Below are 17,364 nucleotides of genomic sequence, written 5' to 3'. Positions count from 1 at the left end.
GTGGTGAACGGGTGATCGCTGGTCGTCGTGGACTCGGTGTATCGAAGAGCCTGTTTCTATGCTGTGTCTCTAATTTAAACTAAACAAAACTAAAATTAGGTGAACATTTATTCGCTTTGTGCCTAGATATGTCAAAATCCTTCGACTTTTACTTTAGTTTGGTTTAGTTATTGTCATGTGTACAGCGTGAAAGGTACAGTGAAAAGCTTTTGTTGCGTGCTAACCAGTCAGCAGAAAGTCCATACATGATTACAATCAAGCTGACAACAGTGTACAGATACAAGATAAAGGGAACAATGTATTGTATTGTATTGTATTCAAATTTATTGTCATTGTCTCAATTTGAGACAACGAACTGAATTTCCCTTACAGGCAGTATCATTAAAAAAAAATTTAAAAAAATAAAAAAATAAATAAAACATATTAAAAATAAAATTGAAATTGAATTAAAAAAAAGCACAAACACAGAACGTCCACGACACAACATAACATAAATGGCACCAAGGTGAGGAAGGCACCATAGTCCAGCCAGCCTCCCCTCCGTGTTCATCCGTGGTCGGGGCCTTCCGAGCACCCGCAGTCGCCGGCCCGGGTGGCCCGATGTTCAGGCCCTCACGCCGGGCTGGTGGAACGCCGACGCCGAACCCCGACGGTGAGCATCCTCCTCCTCAGCGGCCCGGACCTCCTGATCAGCCGCCTCCCGCTGTCGGAGTCTGCAGCTCCTGAGTCCACAGGCCGAGCCGGGCAGAGTAACAGGACCCCGCGCTGTCCATCAGCGCCGCCCGCGTTGGGAGCTCCGCAAACCACAGCTCCAGGATGTCGGTGCAGCAGGTCCAGCACTCCGGGCTCCAGACGGCGACCCCCGGTAAGGCATCGCCAGCCCCGCGATGTTCCAGCGCTGTCCCGCCGCTGCTGGAGCTCCGGTCGATCCCGGCAGGAAAGGCCGCGCCAATCCAGGTAGGTAGGCCGCTGTGGAGGGAGGGAGGGGGGGGGCGAGGACGCGACTCGAGTAATAGTCGCGTCCTCACCAGGAAGCGGCTGAAGGACGGTATCCCCCGCAACGTGCCCTCTTCTCCCACATAAAAACACAAAAAAACACACTTTTTCAAACTAAATAAACAAAAAAACAAAAAGATACCGGGCTGTAGGTGGAGGCTGCTGACACCAGCGCCACCGGAAGTACAATACTGTATTGTGCAAGATGATGTCCAGTAAAGTCCAATTAAAGATAGTTTGGTCTCCATTGGGGCAGATGGGAGGTCTAGTTGTTGACAGGATGGTTCAGTTGTTTGATTACAGCTTGGGAAGAAACTGTCCCTGAATCTGGAGGTGTTTTCACATTTCTGTACCTCTTGCCTGATTGGAGAGGGGAGAAGAGGGAGTGGCCGGAGTGAGACTCAACCATTATTATGTTGGTGGCCTTGCGGTAGTCCAGTGGGACTATATTAATATGTAAATTATAAATCAGAACTGAGATGTTCTTTTGCTTTCAGGTATTTTGGTCCTGGATTAAAGTTGAAAATAATATGAAGACTAAGAGATGTAGTCCATGATGAAGGATTTGTTCTTTATGCAGAATAATTGTTCTTTGCTTTGAATAAATATCAGCACAAAAATCTTTTTTCAAATCAATTCTTTGTACGTAGATACATAGATACATAGACAATAGGTGCAGGAGTAGGCCATTCGGCCCTTTGAGCCAGCACCGCCATTCAATGTGATCATGGCTGATCATCCACAATCAGTACCCCGTTCCTGCCTTCTCCCCATACCCCTGGATTCCGCAAACCTTAAGAGCTCTATCTACCTTTCTTGTGATTGCATCCAGTGAATCGACCTCCACCGCCTTCTGAGGCAAAGAATTCCACAAATTCACGACTGTGTGTGAAAAAGGTTTTCCTCATCTCAGTTCTAAATGGCCCACCCCTTATTCTTAAACTGTGGCCCCTGGTTCTGGACTCCTCCAACATTGGGAACATGTTTCCTGCATCTAGCGTGACCAATCCCTTAATAATTTTATATGTTTCAATAAGATCCCCTATCATCCTTTTAAATTCCACTGAATACAAGCCCAGTCGCTCCATTCTTTCATCATATAACAGTCCCGCCATCCCGGGTATTAAACTTGTGAACCTACGCTGCACTCCCTCACTAGCAAGAATGTCTTTCCTCAAATTAGGAGGCCAAAACTGCACACAATACTCCAGGTGTTGTCTCACCAGGGCTCTGTACAACTGCAAAAGAATCTCTTTGCTCCTATACTCCTCTCGTTATGAAGGCCAACATGCCATTAGCTTTCTTCACTGCCTGTTGTATCTGCATGCTTACTTTCAGTGACTGTGGTACAAGGACACCCAGGTCTCGATGTATTTCCCCTTTTCCTAACCTGACACCATTCAGATAATAATCTGCCTTCCCGTTCTTGCAACCAAAGTGGATAACCTCACATTTATCCACATTATACTGCATCTGCCGTGCATCTGCCCACTCACCCAACCTGTCTAAATCACCCTGCATTCTGATAGCATCCTCCTCACAGTTCACACTGCCACCCAGCTTTGTGTCATCTGCAAATTTGCTAATGTTACGTTGAATCCCTTCATCTAAATCATTAATGTATATTGTACGTATCTGCGGTTTCAGCACCGAGCCTTGCACCATCGCCACTGCCTGCCATTCTGAAAGGGACCCGTTAATCCCTACTCTTTGTTTCCTGTCTCCCAACCAATTTTCTATCCATGTCAATACCCTACCCCCCAATACCATGTGCACTAATTTTGCCCACTAATCTCCTGTGTGGGACCTTATCAAAAGCTTTCTGAAAGTCCAGACAGACTACATACACTGGCTCCCCTTGTCCATTTTGCTTGTTACATCCTCAAAAAATCCAGAAGATTAGTCAAGCATGATTTCCCCTTCATAAATCCATGCTGACTTGGACTGATCCTATTACTGCTATCCAAATGCGCCGCTATTACATCTTTGATAATCGACTCAAGCATCTTCCCCACCACCGATGACAGGCTAACTGGTCTATAATTCCCTGCTTTCTCTCTCCTTCCTTTCTTGAAAAGTGGGATATAAAGCCACCCTCCAATCCACGGGAACTAACCCAGAATCTATAGAACATTGGAAAATGATCACCAACATTTCAAATGATAGACATAGGGAACGGCTTTAAATCTCCTCGCACTGGAACCAGGGTCGAGGAGCTTGGGGAGGGGTGGGGGTAGAAGGGGTTTTGGGGTTTTGGGGGGGGGGGGGGGGGGGGGATGGAGGATAGAGGGGTTCATAAGTTCTAGGAGAAGATTTAGGTCATTTGGCCCATCGTCTATTCTGCCATTCTATCCTGGCTGATCTATCTATCCCTCTCAACCCCATTCTGCCGCCTTCTCCCATAACTCCTGACACCCACACCAATCATGAATCTGTCGATCTCTACCTTAAAAATATCCAATTGACTTGGCCTCCACAGCCATCCGTGGCAATGAATTCCACAGATTCACCACCTTTGACTAAAGAAATTCCTCCTCATCTCCTTTCTAAATGTACGTCCTTTTATTCTGAGGCTATGGCCTCTGGTCCTAGACTCTCCCACTAGTGGAAACATCCTCTCCACATTCACACTATTCAAACCTTTCACTATTCAGTAAGTTTCAATGATGTCCCCCCCCCGCCCCATCTTCTAAACTCCAGCAAGTACAAACCCAGTGCCTTCAAATGCTCATCAAATGTTCTCACTCATCCCTGGGATCATTCTTGGCTCATGTGGAGGTAGTTGGTCGATGGAAGTGCTTGGGGTGGAGGGGGATGTTAGGGGAGGGGGTTGGGGAGGTAGGGTGGGAGGGGTTGGGGAGGAGGTGGGAAGAGTCAGGTTGGTGATGGGCAGATGTAAAATGGTTTGGGGTCAGGAGAGGGGATCGCTGTAGAGTCGTTCATTCAGGATTCCTTGAGATTCATCCTGCTGCAAGAACAGGGAGGTTGCACGGCAGTCGAGGTCACGACTCGTGACCTGATCTGTTCAAACGCAACGCCTTCTGGAGTACAAGCGGTGAACGTCAGGTAAGCACTTACTATGGCTGCCAGTGCAGCGGGCCTGTCTTCTGTCCCAGCATCCGGACTCCATGCTGACTGGTTCCACACTCGCGGGCCGTCTGTCCCCCCGTGTGGGGGTCGGGGTGTGTGTGAATCACCCCGTATGGTGGTGGGGGTCTGGGGGGCCACATGGCCCCATGTGTCCGCTGCCCAGAGTCACGGCCCGGCTCCTCCCGGCCCCGTGTGTGTGGGAGCTGCCAACCCACAGCCCATCACACGGGGCGGAGGGCGGCCGTGGCTGGACAGTGCTGACCCCAGGGGGACAGTGGGGGCTGTCCCGAGGGATGCGCTCCTTCGGCCGCTTGCATCTTGGTGCTCGGGTTCAGAGCGCTCAGTCACCCTCCAACCCTGGGCTGTCGTGGGCCGGGACTTGCCCTCAATCCGCTGGCATGCTGCTATTTTCACAAGTCAGTGAGCAGCAGTGATTTTGGCGGTTTTCTCTCATGGTTACCCCTATTTCCACAATTTGTTACAGCACAAAATTTGACCATTTTGGCGTTTTTTAACAGGTAAGAACGTACGTGTTTTGAGTGTTACTAGTGTATGCTGGAAGCTGCCTTGTACTCCAGAAGGATTGAGCTATTCCGTGTGTCACGCCCTTTGACCTTACGTGCAACCCCCCTATATCCAATGTTGTTCCTTAGTGTACAAATTTGGGGAATACTTATATTCTCTCACAGAATAAGGTGAGAGGGGAAATTTTTAATAGGAACCAGTGGGTGTATGGAACAAGCTGCCATTCGATGCTGCTGCACCTGCTGAGTTTCTCCAGCATTTTTGTGTACCTTTGATGTTCCAGCATCTGCAGTTCCTTCTTAAACAAGCTGCCAGAGGAGGTAGTTGAGGCAGGTACTATAACACCATTTAAAAGACATTTGGACAGGTACATGGATAGGATAGGGGGAAATGGGCCAAACGCAGGCAGGTGGGACCAACGTAGATAAGGCAACCTGGTCGGCATGGGCAAGTCAGAACGAAGGGCCTGTTTCCATGCAATATCACTCTATGAGAATGAACCATGGGCTCCATCTGAAGGGTTCCGACCAGAAACGGGACCCGTTCCTTTTCTTCAGAGATGCTGCCTGACCCGCTGACTTGCTGCAGCACCTTGTGTCTATCATGGGCCCCAGTAATTATTCCCTCTCCCTGTCTCCTTGCAACCAGCTGAATCCCATGAGGAGGTACACAAAAAAGCTGGAGAAACTCAGCGGGTGCAGCAGCATCTATGGAGCGAAGTAAATAGGCAACGTTTCGGGCCAAAACCCTTCTTCAAACTGATCGGGGGCGGGGGTGGGCGGGCGGGGACAAGAAAGGAAAAAGGAGGAGGAGCCCGAAGGCTGGAGGGTGGGAGGAGACAGCAGGGGGACTGAGGAAGGGGAGGAGACAGCAAGGACTAACAAAATTGGGAGAATTCGATGTTCATGCCCCCAGGATGCAGATTCCCCAAACGGAATATGAGGTGCGGTTCCTCCAATTTCCGGTGCTGCTCGCTGTGGCCATGGAGGAGACCCAGGACAGAGAGGTTGTTGACGGAGTGGGAGGGGGAGTTGAAGTGCTGAGCCACCGGGAGGTCAGCTTGGTTATTGCGGACCGAGCGGAGGTGTTCGGCGAAACGATTGCCCAACCTCCGCTTGGTCTCACCGATATAGATCTGCTGACATCTAGAGCAGCGGACGCAATAGATTAAATTGGAAGAGATGCAGGTAAACCTCTGTCGCACCTGGAACGATTGCTTGGGTCCTTGAACGGAGTCGAGGGGGGAGGTAAAGGGACAAAGTGTTGCATCTCTTGCGGAATCCCATGAGGATGCGGGCACAGTTATTCCCAAACACCTTCTCCAGGGATAGTGCTGCTGGGAACAGTGCGGCTAGTTTTGGGATTGGTTTATCATTGGAAGATTCCAGCGTCTGGAGTTCCTTCTGTCTCTAGATATTTGCATGAGTACAAAGATCCTATAGCGGATCCTATAAGATCTTTGCATGAGTACATGTACATTCACTGACAGAGTGCACACCAAAGATGTTTGGTGCACACGTCAGGACCCGGCGTCTCTCCGCAGCGCGCGTCGCTCTCTGTGACGTCACGCCAGGCGCCACTATATAATGCGGGGAGGACGAGCGGCGCGCTCTTTTCGGGATGTCGGCGGGAGGAGCAGCGGAGCCTCGTTGGCAGCAGGGGGAGCGGAGCGGAGCCCGGAGATGGAAGCGGAGCCCGGGGCCTCGCCGGCAGGAGGTGGGAGCGGAGCGGAGCCTGGGGCCTCGCCGGCCGGAGATGGAAGCGGAGCCCGGGCCTCGCCGGCAGGAGATGGAAGCGGAGCCTGGGGCCTCACCGGCAGGAGGTGGGAGCGAAGCCTGGGGCCTCGCCGGCCGGAGATGGAAGCGGAGCCTGGGGGCTCGACCTGTTGCACTCGCCCAGCTCCGGTAAGTGCATCAGCCGCCGGCCCCGGGGGTTTTGTGCGCCTGGGAACAGCGGCGTCCGGTTTAATGATGTTTTTATTGGCACATGGTGCAAAGTGCAAACGCACAGTTCATGAGTTGTAGGAGCAGAATCAGGCCATTCGGCCCATCAAGTTTTCAATCATGGCCGATCTATCTTTCCCGCTCAACCCCATTCTCCTGGCACCCGTACTAATTAAGAATCTGTCAATCTCCGCCTTAATAATGCCCAAGGACTTGACCGCCACAGTCGTCTGACAAAGAATTCCGCAGATTCACCACCGTCTGGACTAGAGTTCCATCTCCTCTCCTTTCTGAAGGTATGCCTCTGGTCCTAGACTCTCCCGCTAGTGGAAACATCCTCTCCCCATCCATTCTATCTAGACCTATCTATTAATTGTTCATTCAATCCTAAAAGAGACGAGTTTCTAATTTGCATTCATCGTTATTTGTAGAGATAATTGCTTGGTGTTCACTGCAGCACAGCTAATTATTTTCATTATAAACAGTCGAATAGAGTATTTCCATTCCATTCCAACCCCGATTAACAAAGTACAAAAATGTACAGTCACCGAGCCCGCATGCATGATGCATCATGTTTTGGCGCAATTTTTAAAGTCCAGTCTGCGCTAGTTCTTAAGAGTTCCTGATCCAGGAGAGCCCCAGGCTACTTCGGCTTCCAGCTGTCGTCTATTCCCAGGGGCACCTCCTGCAGGACCTGGAGGATGTGGTAGGCCAGATCTAACACCTTTACTCCTTGTTAATTATGTGCTTCTCACTTGGCGCCATTTGAATGTTCATGCAACCTTGCTTTCGTTAATTGAAGAGTAGTGGCCTGTGTCTGCCTAAATTGGAAGACCACAGATCAATCCCATATCTAATGCTTTTCTGATAGCTTGTTCCGTGCCAGAGAACTGGTTCGATCTCGGGTGTATGTTCTCCCTATGATCGTGTGGGATTCCTCTGGGTGTTTCCTCCCGAAGACGTGTGGGTTTGTAGGTTAATCAGCCTCTAAATTGCCCTGTGTGTCGGGAATGGGACACTGGGATAACACAAAACTAGTGTAATGCATGGTCGGCGTGGACTCAATAGGCTGAAGGGCCTGTTTTTATGCTGTATTTCTAAACTAAACTAAAAGATCTCAAAATAATTCAGCACTCGGGAAATGCCGGTAGCTTTGAACAACTAGTTAAGGGGTTTGAGGTATGCCCGTTATTTGTTATCTTCGGACGGTATGCTTGCATTGATGCTGGCTTATTTGATTTTCACTGGATTTCTTGGTCTTATCAATGACGACAAATATCCCGAAAAACCTGAAGGTCTGATGAAAAAAAACACACGGATCTGACTGCTGAGATTTGACCAGGTGTCTCATGTGTTTTCTCATTGTTGTGAAATTATCTAACAGCTTTCTGCTTCTCTTAGGCACCGGTGAACCTGATTCCAAACGTAGATGACTTGGATGTCTGTTTTTTTTTATAATGGGTGCAGGTAACTATATTACATCTCTATAATATTAAAAGTCTTTGTCTTATTTGTGTGTGTGTCAATCTGGTAATTCCTATTTTCTTCCAAACGCTAGGCCACTGCCTTCCCATTTTCATACATCCTACACACATTTTTACCGTGGAGGCAATATACATCTTCCCGTCGCATTTCCACCTATATGGTTCCCAATTTCTTAATTGTTTAAAGTCTTAATAGCATGGAAACTCGCCCATTTCGGGGATAAAACCTAAGTGACGTCACAATGCACTTGCAAGGCAGGACAGGACACTCCGGGAGGGAGGGGCACTCCAACGCTCACGGTGAACAAAGAGTGGTAGCGGCTGCCGTAATCTGGTGAGGAGGATGGTGTTGGAGTGAGAGCCAAGCCCGGGGCTTGGGGAGAAGATCCAACGGGTCTGGACTTGCTCTAGTAGAATATAAAATGCTGGAAATATAGCAGCAGAAATAGGCCATTCATCCCATCTTGTCTACTCTGCCATTCAATCAATACTGATCTATCCCTCTCAACTGCATTCTGTCTTCTCCCCATAAACTTTGACACCCTTACTAACCAAGAACCTGTCAATCTCTGCTTTAAAAATACCCAATAATCTGTCTGGCAATGAATTCCACAGATTCACTACCCTTCTTTAGGAACAAAATAAATTCCTCCTTAGCTCCTTTATAAAGGTACGTCCTTTTATTCTGGGGCTATACCCAAATTCTTCCCCAGTTTGCAATAAATTCTTGCCCATGTCGCATCCCTTTCTGAAGAAGGGTCATGACCTGAAATATGTAGGAAGGAACTGCAGATTCTGGTTCAAACCAAAGGTAGGCACAAAATACTGGAGTAACTCAACGGGACATGCAACATCTCTGGAGAGAAGGAGTGGCTGACGTTTCGGTTTGAGACCCTTCCTCAGACTGGGCGTCTTCAGTCTGAAGAATATCTTGACTGGGAACATCACCCATTCCTTCTGTCCAGAGATGCTGCCTGTCCCACTGAGTTACTTGAGCATTTTGTGTTTTATCTTCATGACCTGAAACGTTGCCTGTCCATTCTCCATACATGGTGCCTGACCTGCTGAAACACTCCACTGTTTTAATCATGTTTCCAGTGTTTACGTCTCCTGTGTCCACCTCCTTTTCCTAGTTTAGCTCTTCTGCGATGAACATGGAGCCCTTGAGTGCCAGAGAAATGTGTGTTGTTTGGGATAATGCAGTGTGGAGGTTGTAATGAGTTTGTTGGTTGTCGTTGGAGTGTGAGCTTGTATCAATTGCTCTTCTCTCTGTTCTTGGTCTTATCAATGACGACAAATATTCCGAACCTGACTGTCTGATGAAAAACCACACGGATCTGTTGGGCTGGATTTTGTTGAAACATTAAATGTCTGCTTGGGATGGTGAATTATTCTGAAGGTGGCTGAAAGCATGAAGGTGTTTTCCTAATATGGGAACTCTTCCAACGTAGTGGCCACATCATGAGCTCCAATGAAATGTGTTAAATTAGAAGACCATAGATCAATCCATACCTGCTGCTTTTCCAATAGAAACCCAGGGGCACATCTCTGCTCCAAGCAAACGTAGGTATCTTTGATGTGAGGAGGTTGGAGTGAGCTCTTTAGTGAACGAAGGATGTGCTTGCATGGACGCTGGCTTGCGTGCTCTGTTCTTGGTCTTATCAATGATGACAAATATTCCGAACCTGACTGTCTGATGAACCACACGGATCTGACTACTGAGATTTGACCAAGTGCCTGATGTAGTGTGGTCTGGCCTTGAACTGATCTAACAACATTCTGCTTCTCCTAGGTGTCGGTGAACCTGATTTCCCCGTCCTCTGCGATGGATAGCTGTGAAATTTGGTGATTTTTAATGTGTGCAGGTAATAGTTTTACACAAAGTAGAAAATGTCTGAATTACTCGGCAAGGGTTTTACAATGTCTGACAGGAGAGGAATGGTTGACGTTTCAATTGGTGATGATTTGTTTGAGCTAGGAATAATTAGGAATCAAACGTTTTGAACTGTGAATGGGACATTGTTGCAGTGATTCCGCAGGTCAGACAGCATTCCTGGCGGAGGCAGCATCTGTGGAGGGCATGGATAGGTGACATTTCTTCAATTAGTTCCCCCCCCCCTACTACAATCAGTCTGCAGAAGGGACCCAACCCAACCCAAAATATCATCTCAGCAGATGTGAATGTCACCTATCCATGTCCTCTACAGATGCTGCCTGACCTGCCGAGTTACTCTGGCACTTTGTCTTTTATTATAATCCAGCATCTGCAGTTCCGTTGTAGCAATGTTTTAAACTGGATTGCTGGGGAAAAAAAGATCAATGGGATTGGGATTGTTGGACTCTTGTTAATCACAACTAAACTATCTGGAAGTGTAAATCTGAAGTGAGAAAAACAAGAGAAGGCGATGCTAGAACTGCCTTTCTGGAGTAAAATGCTGGGGAAGACCAGACCAGGACTGGAGGAAATAAAACCTGACCTTTTCATTAGGTGGCATTTTGGGCCAGAACTCTTCAGTCTGATTGTAGTGGGAGGGAGCTTACCTATCCCTGATCTCCAGAGGTGCTGCTTGACCCGCCCTTTTGTAAACCAACATCTGCCGTTTTTGTTTCCAGGTTTCTTTTTATTAAACGGGCCATTTCAGCAAGCTCTGAAGGTTGAATTTACAAGTCCTGTGTCAGGAGATGAGATGGGATCTGTTGTGCTGGATTTTGTTGAAACATTAAATGTCTGCTTGGGATGGTGAATTATTCTGAAGGTGGCTGAAAGCATGAAGGTGTTTTCCTAATATGGGAACTCTTCCAACGTAGTGGCCACATCATGAGCTGCAATGAAATGTGTTAAATTAGAAGACCATAGATCAATCCATACCTGCTGCTTTTCCAATAGAAACCCAGGGGCACATCTCTGCTCCAAGCAAACGTAGGTATCTTTGATGTGAGGAGGTTGGAGTGAGCTCTTTAGTGAACGAAGGATGTGCTTGTATGGACGCTGGCTTGCGTGCTCTGTTCTTGGTCTTATCAATGATGACAAATATTCCGAACCTGACTGTCTGATGAACCACACGGATCTGACTACTGAGATTTGACCAAGTGCCTGATGTAGTGTGGTCTGGCCTTGAACTGATCTAACAACATTCTGCTTCTCCTAGGTGTCGGTGAACCTGATTTCCCCGTCCTCTGCGATGGATAGCTGTGAAATTTGGTGATTTTTAATGTGTGCAGGTAATAGTTTTACACAAAGTAGAAAATGTCTGAATTACTCGGCAAGGGTTTTACAATGTGACGGGAAAGGAATGGTTGACGTTTCAATTGGTGATGATTTGTTTGAGCTAGGAATAATTGGGAATCAAACATTTTGAACTGTGAAGGGGCATTGTTGCAGTGATTCCGCAGGTTAGACAGCATTCCTGGCGGAGGCAGCATCTGTGGAGGGCATGGATAGGTGACATTTCTTCAGTTAGTTCCCCCCTACTACAATCAGTCTGCAGAAGGGACCCAACCCAAAATATCATCTCAGCAGATTTGAATGTCACCTATCCATGTCCTCTACAGATGCTGCCTGACCTGCCGAGTTACTCTGACACTTTGTCTTTTATTATAATCCAGCATCTGCAGTTCCGTTGTAGCAATGTTTTAAACTGGATTGCTGGGGAGAAAAAGATCAATGGGATTGGGATTGTTGGACTCTTGTTAATCACAACTAAACTATCTGGAAGTGTAAATCTGAAGTGAGAAAAACAAGAGAAGGCGATGCTAGAACTGCCTTTCTGGAGTAAAATGCTGGGGGAAAACCAGACCAGACCAGGACTGGAGGAAATAAAACCTGACCTTTTCATTAGGTGGCATTTTGGGCCAGGACTCTTCAGTCTGATTGTAGTAGGAGGGATCTTACCTATCCCTGATCTCCAGAGGTGCTGCTTGACCCGCCCTTTTTTTAAACCAACATCTGCCGTTTTTGTTTCCAGGTTTCTTTTTACTAAACTGGCCATTTCAGCAAGTTCTGAAGGTTGAATTTACAAGTCCTGTGTCAGGAGATGAGATGGGATCTGTTGTGCTGGATTTTGTTGAAACATTAAATGTCTGCTTGGGATGGTGAATTATTCTGAAGGTGGCTGAAAGCATGAAGGTGTTTTCCTAATATGGGAACTCTTCCAACGTAGTGGCCACATCATGAGCTGCAATGAAATGTGTTAAATTAGAAGACCATAGATCAATCCATACCTGCTGCTTTTCCAATAGAAACCAAGGAGCACATCTCTGCTCCAAGCAAACGTAGGTATCTTTGATGTGAGGAGGTTGGTGTGAGCTCTTTAGTTAACGGAGGATGTGCTTGTATGGACGCTGGCTTGCGTGCTCTGTTCTTGGTCTTATCAATGATGACAAATATTCCGAACCTGACTGTCTGATGAACCACACGGATCTGACTACTGAGATTTGACCAAGTGCCTGATGTAGTGTGGTCTGGCCTTGAACTGATCTAACAACATTCTGCTTCTCCTAGGTGTCGGTGAACCTGATTTCCCCGTCCTCTGCGATGGATAGCTGTGAAATTTGGTGATTTTTAATGTGTGCAGGTAATAGTTTTACACAAAGTAGAAAATGTCTGAATTACTCGGCAAGGGTTTTACAATGTGACGGGAAAGGAATGGTTGACGTTTCAATTGGTGATGATTTGTTTGAGCTAGGAATAATTGGGAATCAAACATTTTGAACTGTGAAGGGGCATTGTTGCAGTGATTCCGCAGGTTAGACAGCATTCCTGGCGGAGGCAGCATCTGTGGAGGGCATGGATAGGTGACATTTCTTCAGTTAGTTCCCCCCTACTACTATCAGTCTGCAGAAGGGACCCAACGCAAAATATCATCTCAGCAGATTTGAATGTCACCTATCCATGTCCTCTACAGATGCTGCCTGACCTGCCGAGTTACTCTGACACTTTGTCTTTTATTATAATCCAGCATCTGCAGTTCCGTTGTAGCAATGTTTTAAACTGGATTGCTGGGGAGAAAAAGATCAATGGGATTGGGATTGTTGGACTCTTGTTAATCACAACTAAACTATCTGGAAGTGTAAATCTGAAGTGAGAAAAACAAGAGAAGGCGATGCTAGAACTGCCTTTCTGGAGTAAAATGCTGGGGAAGACCAGACCAGACCAGGACTGGAGGAAATAAAATCTGACCTTTTCATTAGGTGGCATTTTGGGCCAGGACTCTTCAGTCTGATTGTAGTAGGAGGGATCTTACCTATCCCTGTTCTCCAGAGGTGGTGCTTGACTCGCCCTTTTGTAAATCAACATCTGCCATTTATTGTGTCCAGATTTTTTTAATTAAACTGCCCATTTCAGCAAGCTCTGAAGGTTGAATTTACGAGTCCTGTGTCAGGAGATGAGATGGGATCTGTTGTGCTGGATTTTGTTGAAACATTAAATGTCTCTGCTTGGGATGTTGAATTATTCTGAAGGTGGCTGGAAGCTGATACTCATGGAGGTGTTTTCCCAATATGGGACCTCTTCCAACATAGTGGCCACATCATGAGCTCCAATGAAATGTGTTAAATTAGAAGACCATAGATCAATCCATACCTGCTGCTTTTCCAATAGAAACCAAGGAGCACATCTCTGCTCCAAGCAAACGTAGGTATCTTTGATGTGAGGAGGTTGGTGTGAGCTCTTTAGTTAACGGAGGATGTGCTTGTATGGATGCTGGCTTGTGTGCTCTGTTCTTGGTCTTATCAATGATGACAAATCTTCCGAACCTGACAGTCTGATGAAAACTCACACGGATCTGACTTCTGAGATTTGACCAAGTGCCTGATGTAATGTGGTCTTGCTGTGAACCGATTTAACAACGCTCTGCTTCTCCTAGATGTTGGTGACCTTTTGTCACTGTGTGTTGGAGATGTGAGGGACTGGAGGGAATAGTGGAATAGTCCTTTCAGAATGCCTGTGGGTGTTGCCAGTTCTTGGAAGGTGGCATGGATTGTTGAATCATCAGTTGAATAGAGAGACATGCAGGCAGATGGGAGTGACTTCTGGGGGGTGGTTGGGGGTAGAGATGGAGACGTCCAGTTTGTAATGAATGATAGATCCACTTCTGGGACCAGCGCGCAAAGGGTCGCCTAGCTTTGCCGCCATCTAGTTGGCGGAAAAAGTGTAGGGTTCACTTCTGCAAGGTGCTGCAACTACTGCGCTAATTTAGGCCATTTTTTTTGCAATTTTACAATTTTGTGTGCTAGCGAGGGTCATTATTTAGTTTAAGACAGTTCATTTATTGGACTGGTTACTTGGGTGACCATCCCGAATTCCATCTGCATGCTTAAATGACTGACCCTGTTTCATAATCTATTCTTAAATTGTGTCCTAACTTTTTCAGGCCATTGCAAGATCCAAGCTCTTGCCAGAAGCTAGAATGTTGGTGTCCCTACTGGGGTGAGATAGCTGAGAGGTCGTCAGCGAGATGCCCGTCCTCCAGAAGTGATTACTTCCCCACCATGACGCACTGTCAGCCGCACCTGAAGGTAAGAAGAAATAAATATTAAAACCTGGCCTCCAGTTGATGCGCAGTGTGTGAAGTTGCTTGTGCTTAATTGCTTATAGTCACTTGTCATTACCTCTAAAATTACTTGTTTTTTGGCTTTCAGCACTGTAGCTGGATTGAATGGACGACTTCTGCTACAGCCACGAGTAAGTCCGAAGAAGGGTGCCGACATCATCTATCCACGTTCTCCAGAGCTACTGCCTGACCCGCTGAGTTACTCCAGCACTTTGTGTCTTTTGATACTGTTTTACTAGACAGGTGGAAGAAATAATATCCCGTTGTGGCCACTGCATCAGTGACATTACCTCAAATCTTGTGAAGATTGCAGATCTAAATTGATCTTTGTCTTGCTGGTTAGGCTTATTTTCACTCTAGGCCCCTGTCCATTGGGGTGGATTAAAGCTGCACTGTATTGGAGAGGGTGCTGATTCCCACCCTAGATGGCTTTTACCTGATCCAGTTACCTGTAATCCAAAGCGCATTCATGCTACCATGGTAGAAGCCAGCCTTGCAGTGTCAAGAGCCATGGAAATGGGTCCTTAGACCCAATCTGCCCATACCGATCAAGATGTCCCATCTAAGCTACTCATAAATGTATTTTTAAATGTTATAGTACTTTCCTCAACTACCTCCCCTGAGAGCTTGTTCCATATACCCGCCATCCGCTGTGGAAAAGTTACCCCTTGGATTCCTATTAAATCTTTCCCCACTCAACTTAAACTTATGCCCTATAGTTCTTGACTCTGGGTAAAAGACTCTGCGCATCTACTCTGTCCTGTCTTAACAGCGGGTGCTGATACAAATTCCAGTGGCTTGGTGCAAATTATGTGTAATAGCAAAGGCAGGTTGGCAACTGGGCTGTGGGAGCACTGGGTATGTGCATTGCAGCTGACATTACCAAGTGGTAGGCTAAATTGATGCTACTTTAAACTGATGCAAGTTGGCATACGCCAGCTATTCAAGGCTGTGCAACTTGAATTGTACTAAAGCTGTGCCTTTGTGCTTTCTTTTTCAGATGTGACAATAAAATATGAAATTAGACATGTTCCTTTCTATGATCTGAAGAGGTTTAAATAAGCTAATGATGATAAATATTAAATTGCAATTAAAATATCTGAAATAAAGCTGTTTGTGGTCTTTAAGTTGTCTTAAAAGCAAGATTAAATAGGATACATCAACGTTGTTTTTAACATTTATTTAAAAATGGACCATGGGAATACTTTTAGTATGAAGGGTCCTTTATTTCTTGGAGTGCTGGAGGGTGAGGGCTGATCGTATACATACAACCAAGCCTAGTTCAAATACATTAAGTATAGTGAAGGGAAATATATAGAATCTGAAGATAGAGTCGGGTTTGAAGAAGATTCATGATCTGAAATGGCAGTGCTGTTTTTAACTATCCGATATTTTCTTGGGATCACAAGCTCTGCTCAGTCAGCTGGGTTGGCACAGTGTGCAGTGGGAAGAGCTGCTGCCTCGCAGGTCCAGCGACCCAGATTCAATTCCGACCTCTGGACCTGTTTTAGGGTTCAGAGTATTGCGTGGTTAACTCTCGTGATGATCATCTGAGCGTGATTAGTTTTTGTTGAGAGATACAACGTGAAAACAGGCCCTTTGGCCCACCGAGTCTACTCTGACCTATGGTCCTCTGTAAACCTATATTAGACACAGTTTTACATCCTACACACTAGAAGTAATTTACAAAAGCTCAATTAATGTACAGAAGCCTGAGATAAACAAAATGCTGGAGTAACTCAGACTGAAGAAGGGTCTTGACCTGAAACGTCACCCATTCCTTCTATCCAGATACGCTGCCTGTTCCGCTGAGTTACTTCAGCATTTTATATCTATCTTTGGTTTAAACCAGCATCTGCAGTTCCTTCCTGCAACATAATCTACAAACCTGGATGTTTTTGAAATATGGGAGGAAACCGTAAACCGGAGAAAACTCATGCCATCACAGATAGAAAACTACAGTCGCCACCCGTAGTCAGGATTGAACCCCCGACTCTGGCACTGTGAGGCAACAACTATTGTGCACAGACTTTTGTCAGTACCTACAGGAAGCCAACCAGAGGCAAAAGCCCAAGATGAGTGAATGACATTAAGTTTGAATGAGTGCAGAGAATTAAGAGAATGTTGCCAGGAATTGAGGGCTAGAGCTATAAGGAGAGGGCTGGGCAGGCTAGGGCCATGTTCATTGGAGCGTCTGATGCTAAATGTGGATGGTAGACAAAAATGCTGGTGAAACTTAGGTGAGGCAGCATCTATGGAGTGAAGGAATAGGTGACGTTTCGGGTCGAGACCCTCTGATGGGGCGCAGGAAGAAGAAGGGAAGAGGGAGACAGGCTGTGGGAGAGCCGGTAAGGAGGGAGAGAAAAGCAAGGACTGCCTGAAATTGGAGAAGTCAATGTTCATACTGCTGGGGTGTAAAATACCCAAGTGAAATGAGGTGCTCCTCCAATTTGTGGTGGGACTCACTCTGGCCATGGAGGAGGCCCAGGACAGAAAGGTCGGATTCGGAATGGGAGGGGGAGTTGAAGTGCTGAGCCACCGGGAGATCATGGTTAATGCGAACTGCGGAGATTTTAGGCAAAGCGATCGCCAAGCTTGCGCTTGGTCTCACTGATGTACAGCAGTTGACACCAAGAGCAGCGGATGCAATGGATAAGGTTGGAGGTGGTGCAGGTGAACCTCTGCCTCACCTGGCAAGACTGCTTGGGTCTTTGCATGGAGTCGAGGGGGGAGGTAAAGCAAGAAGTATAACATTTCCGGCGGTTGCAAGGGAAA

The 17,364-nt window shown here is 46.8% G+C and overlaps 1 protein-coding gene, 1 long non-coding RNA gene and 6 other non-coding genes across 12 annotated transcripts in view; all 8 read left to right on the top strand.

Annotated features, from left to right (window-relative positions):
- LOC129699569 (uncharacterized) overlaps window positions 1–1,634 on the top strand; it is a 31,954-nt gene extending 30,320 nt beyond the window's left edge. For 2 of the 3 annotated variants that reach the window (XM_055639487.1, XM_055639486.1), the window contains exon 8: window positions 1,494–1,616. In XM_055639487.1, the coding sequence (XP_055495462.1) occupies window positions 1,494–1,513 (20 nt within the window). In that variant the 3' untranslated portion in view covers window positions 1,514–1,616. Of the gene's footprint in view, window positions 1–1,493 lie in introns of all 3 variants that reach the window. The other variant, XM_055639488.1, reaches the window with a different exon arrangement.
- A 4,624-nt stretch (window positions 1,635–6,258) lies between these two features.
- On the top strand, window positions 6,259–15,698 carry LOC129699568 (uncharacterized). 3 transcript variants are annotated; one of them, XR_008723879.1, is made up of 7 exons: window positions 6,259–6,515; window positions 7,956–8,021; window positions 9,831–9,903; window positions 11,188–11,260; window positions 12,540–12,612; window positions 14,410–14,554; window positions 14,678–15,698. It is a non-coding gene; the product is annotated as an uncharacterized LOC129699568 (long non-coding RNA). The 3 variants fall into 3 exon arrangements; XR_008723881.1 differs by lacking the exon at window positions 9,831–9,903 and having other exon boundaries at window positions 6,260–6,515; XR_008723880.1 differs by lacking the exon at window positions 11,188–11,260 and having other exon boundaries at window positions 6,260–6,515.
- Window positions 7,815–7,888, top strand: LOC129699917 (small nucleolar RNA SNORD50). Its single transcript, XR_008723956.1, has one exon. It is a non-coding gene; the product is annotated as a small nucleolar RNA SNORD50 (small nucleolar RNA).
- On the top strand, window positions 9,321–9,389 carry LOC129699921 (small nucleolar RNA SNORD50). The gene has a single exon (XR_008723960.1). It is a non-coding gene; the product is annotated as a small nucleolar RNA SNORD50 (small nucleolar RNA).
- Window positions 9,698–9,763, top strand: LOC129699920 (small nucleolar RNA SNORD50). Its single transcript, XR_008723959.1, has one exon. It is a non-coding gene; the product is annotated as a small nucleolar RNA SNORD50 (small nucleolar RNA).
- Window positions 11,055–11,120, top strand: LOC129699919 (small nucleolar RNA SNORD50). The gene has a single exon (XR_008723958.1). It is a non-coding gene; the product is annotated as a small nucleolar RNA SNORD50 (small nucleolar RNA).
- Window positions 12,407–12,472, top strand: LOC129699918 (small nucleolar RNA SNORD50). The gene has a single exon (XR_008723957.1). It is a non-coding gene; the product is annotated as a small nucleolar RNA SNORD50 (small nucleolar RNA).
- Window positions 13,767–13,835, top strand: LOC129699915 (small nucleolar RNA SNORD50). Its single transcript, XR_008723954.1, has one exon. It is a non-coding gene; the product is annotated as a small nucleolar RNA SNORD50 (small nucleolar RNA).
- Window positions 15,699–17,364: the final 1,666 nt, after the last annotated feature.

The sequence above is a fragment of the Leucoraja erinacea genome, chromosome 8, assembly GCF_028641065.1.
Source record: "Leucoraja erinacea ecotype New England chromosome 8, Leri_hhj_1, whole genome shotgun sequence".
Classification (NCBI taxonomy): domain Eukaryota; kingdom Metazoa; phylum Chordata; class Chondrichthyes; order Rajiformes; family Rajidae; genus Leucoraja; species Leucoraja erinaceus.
This window is presented reverse-complemented; position numbering and strand designations above follow the sequence as displayed.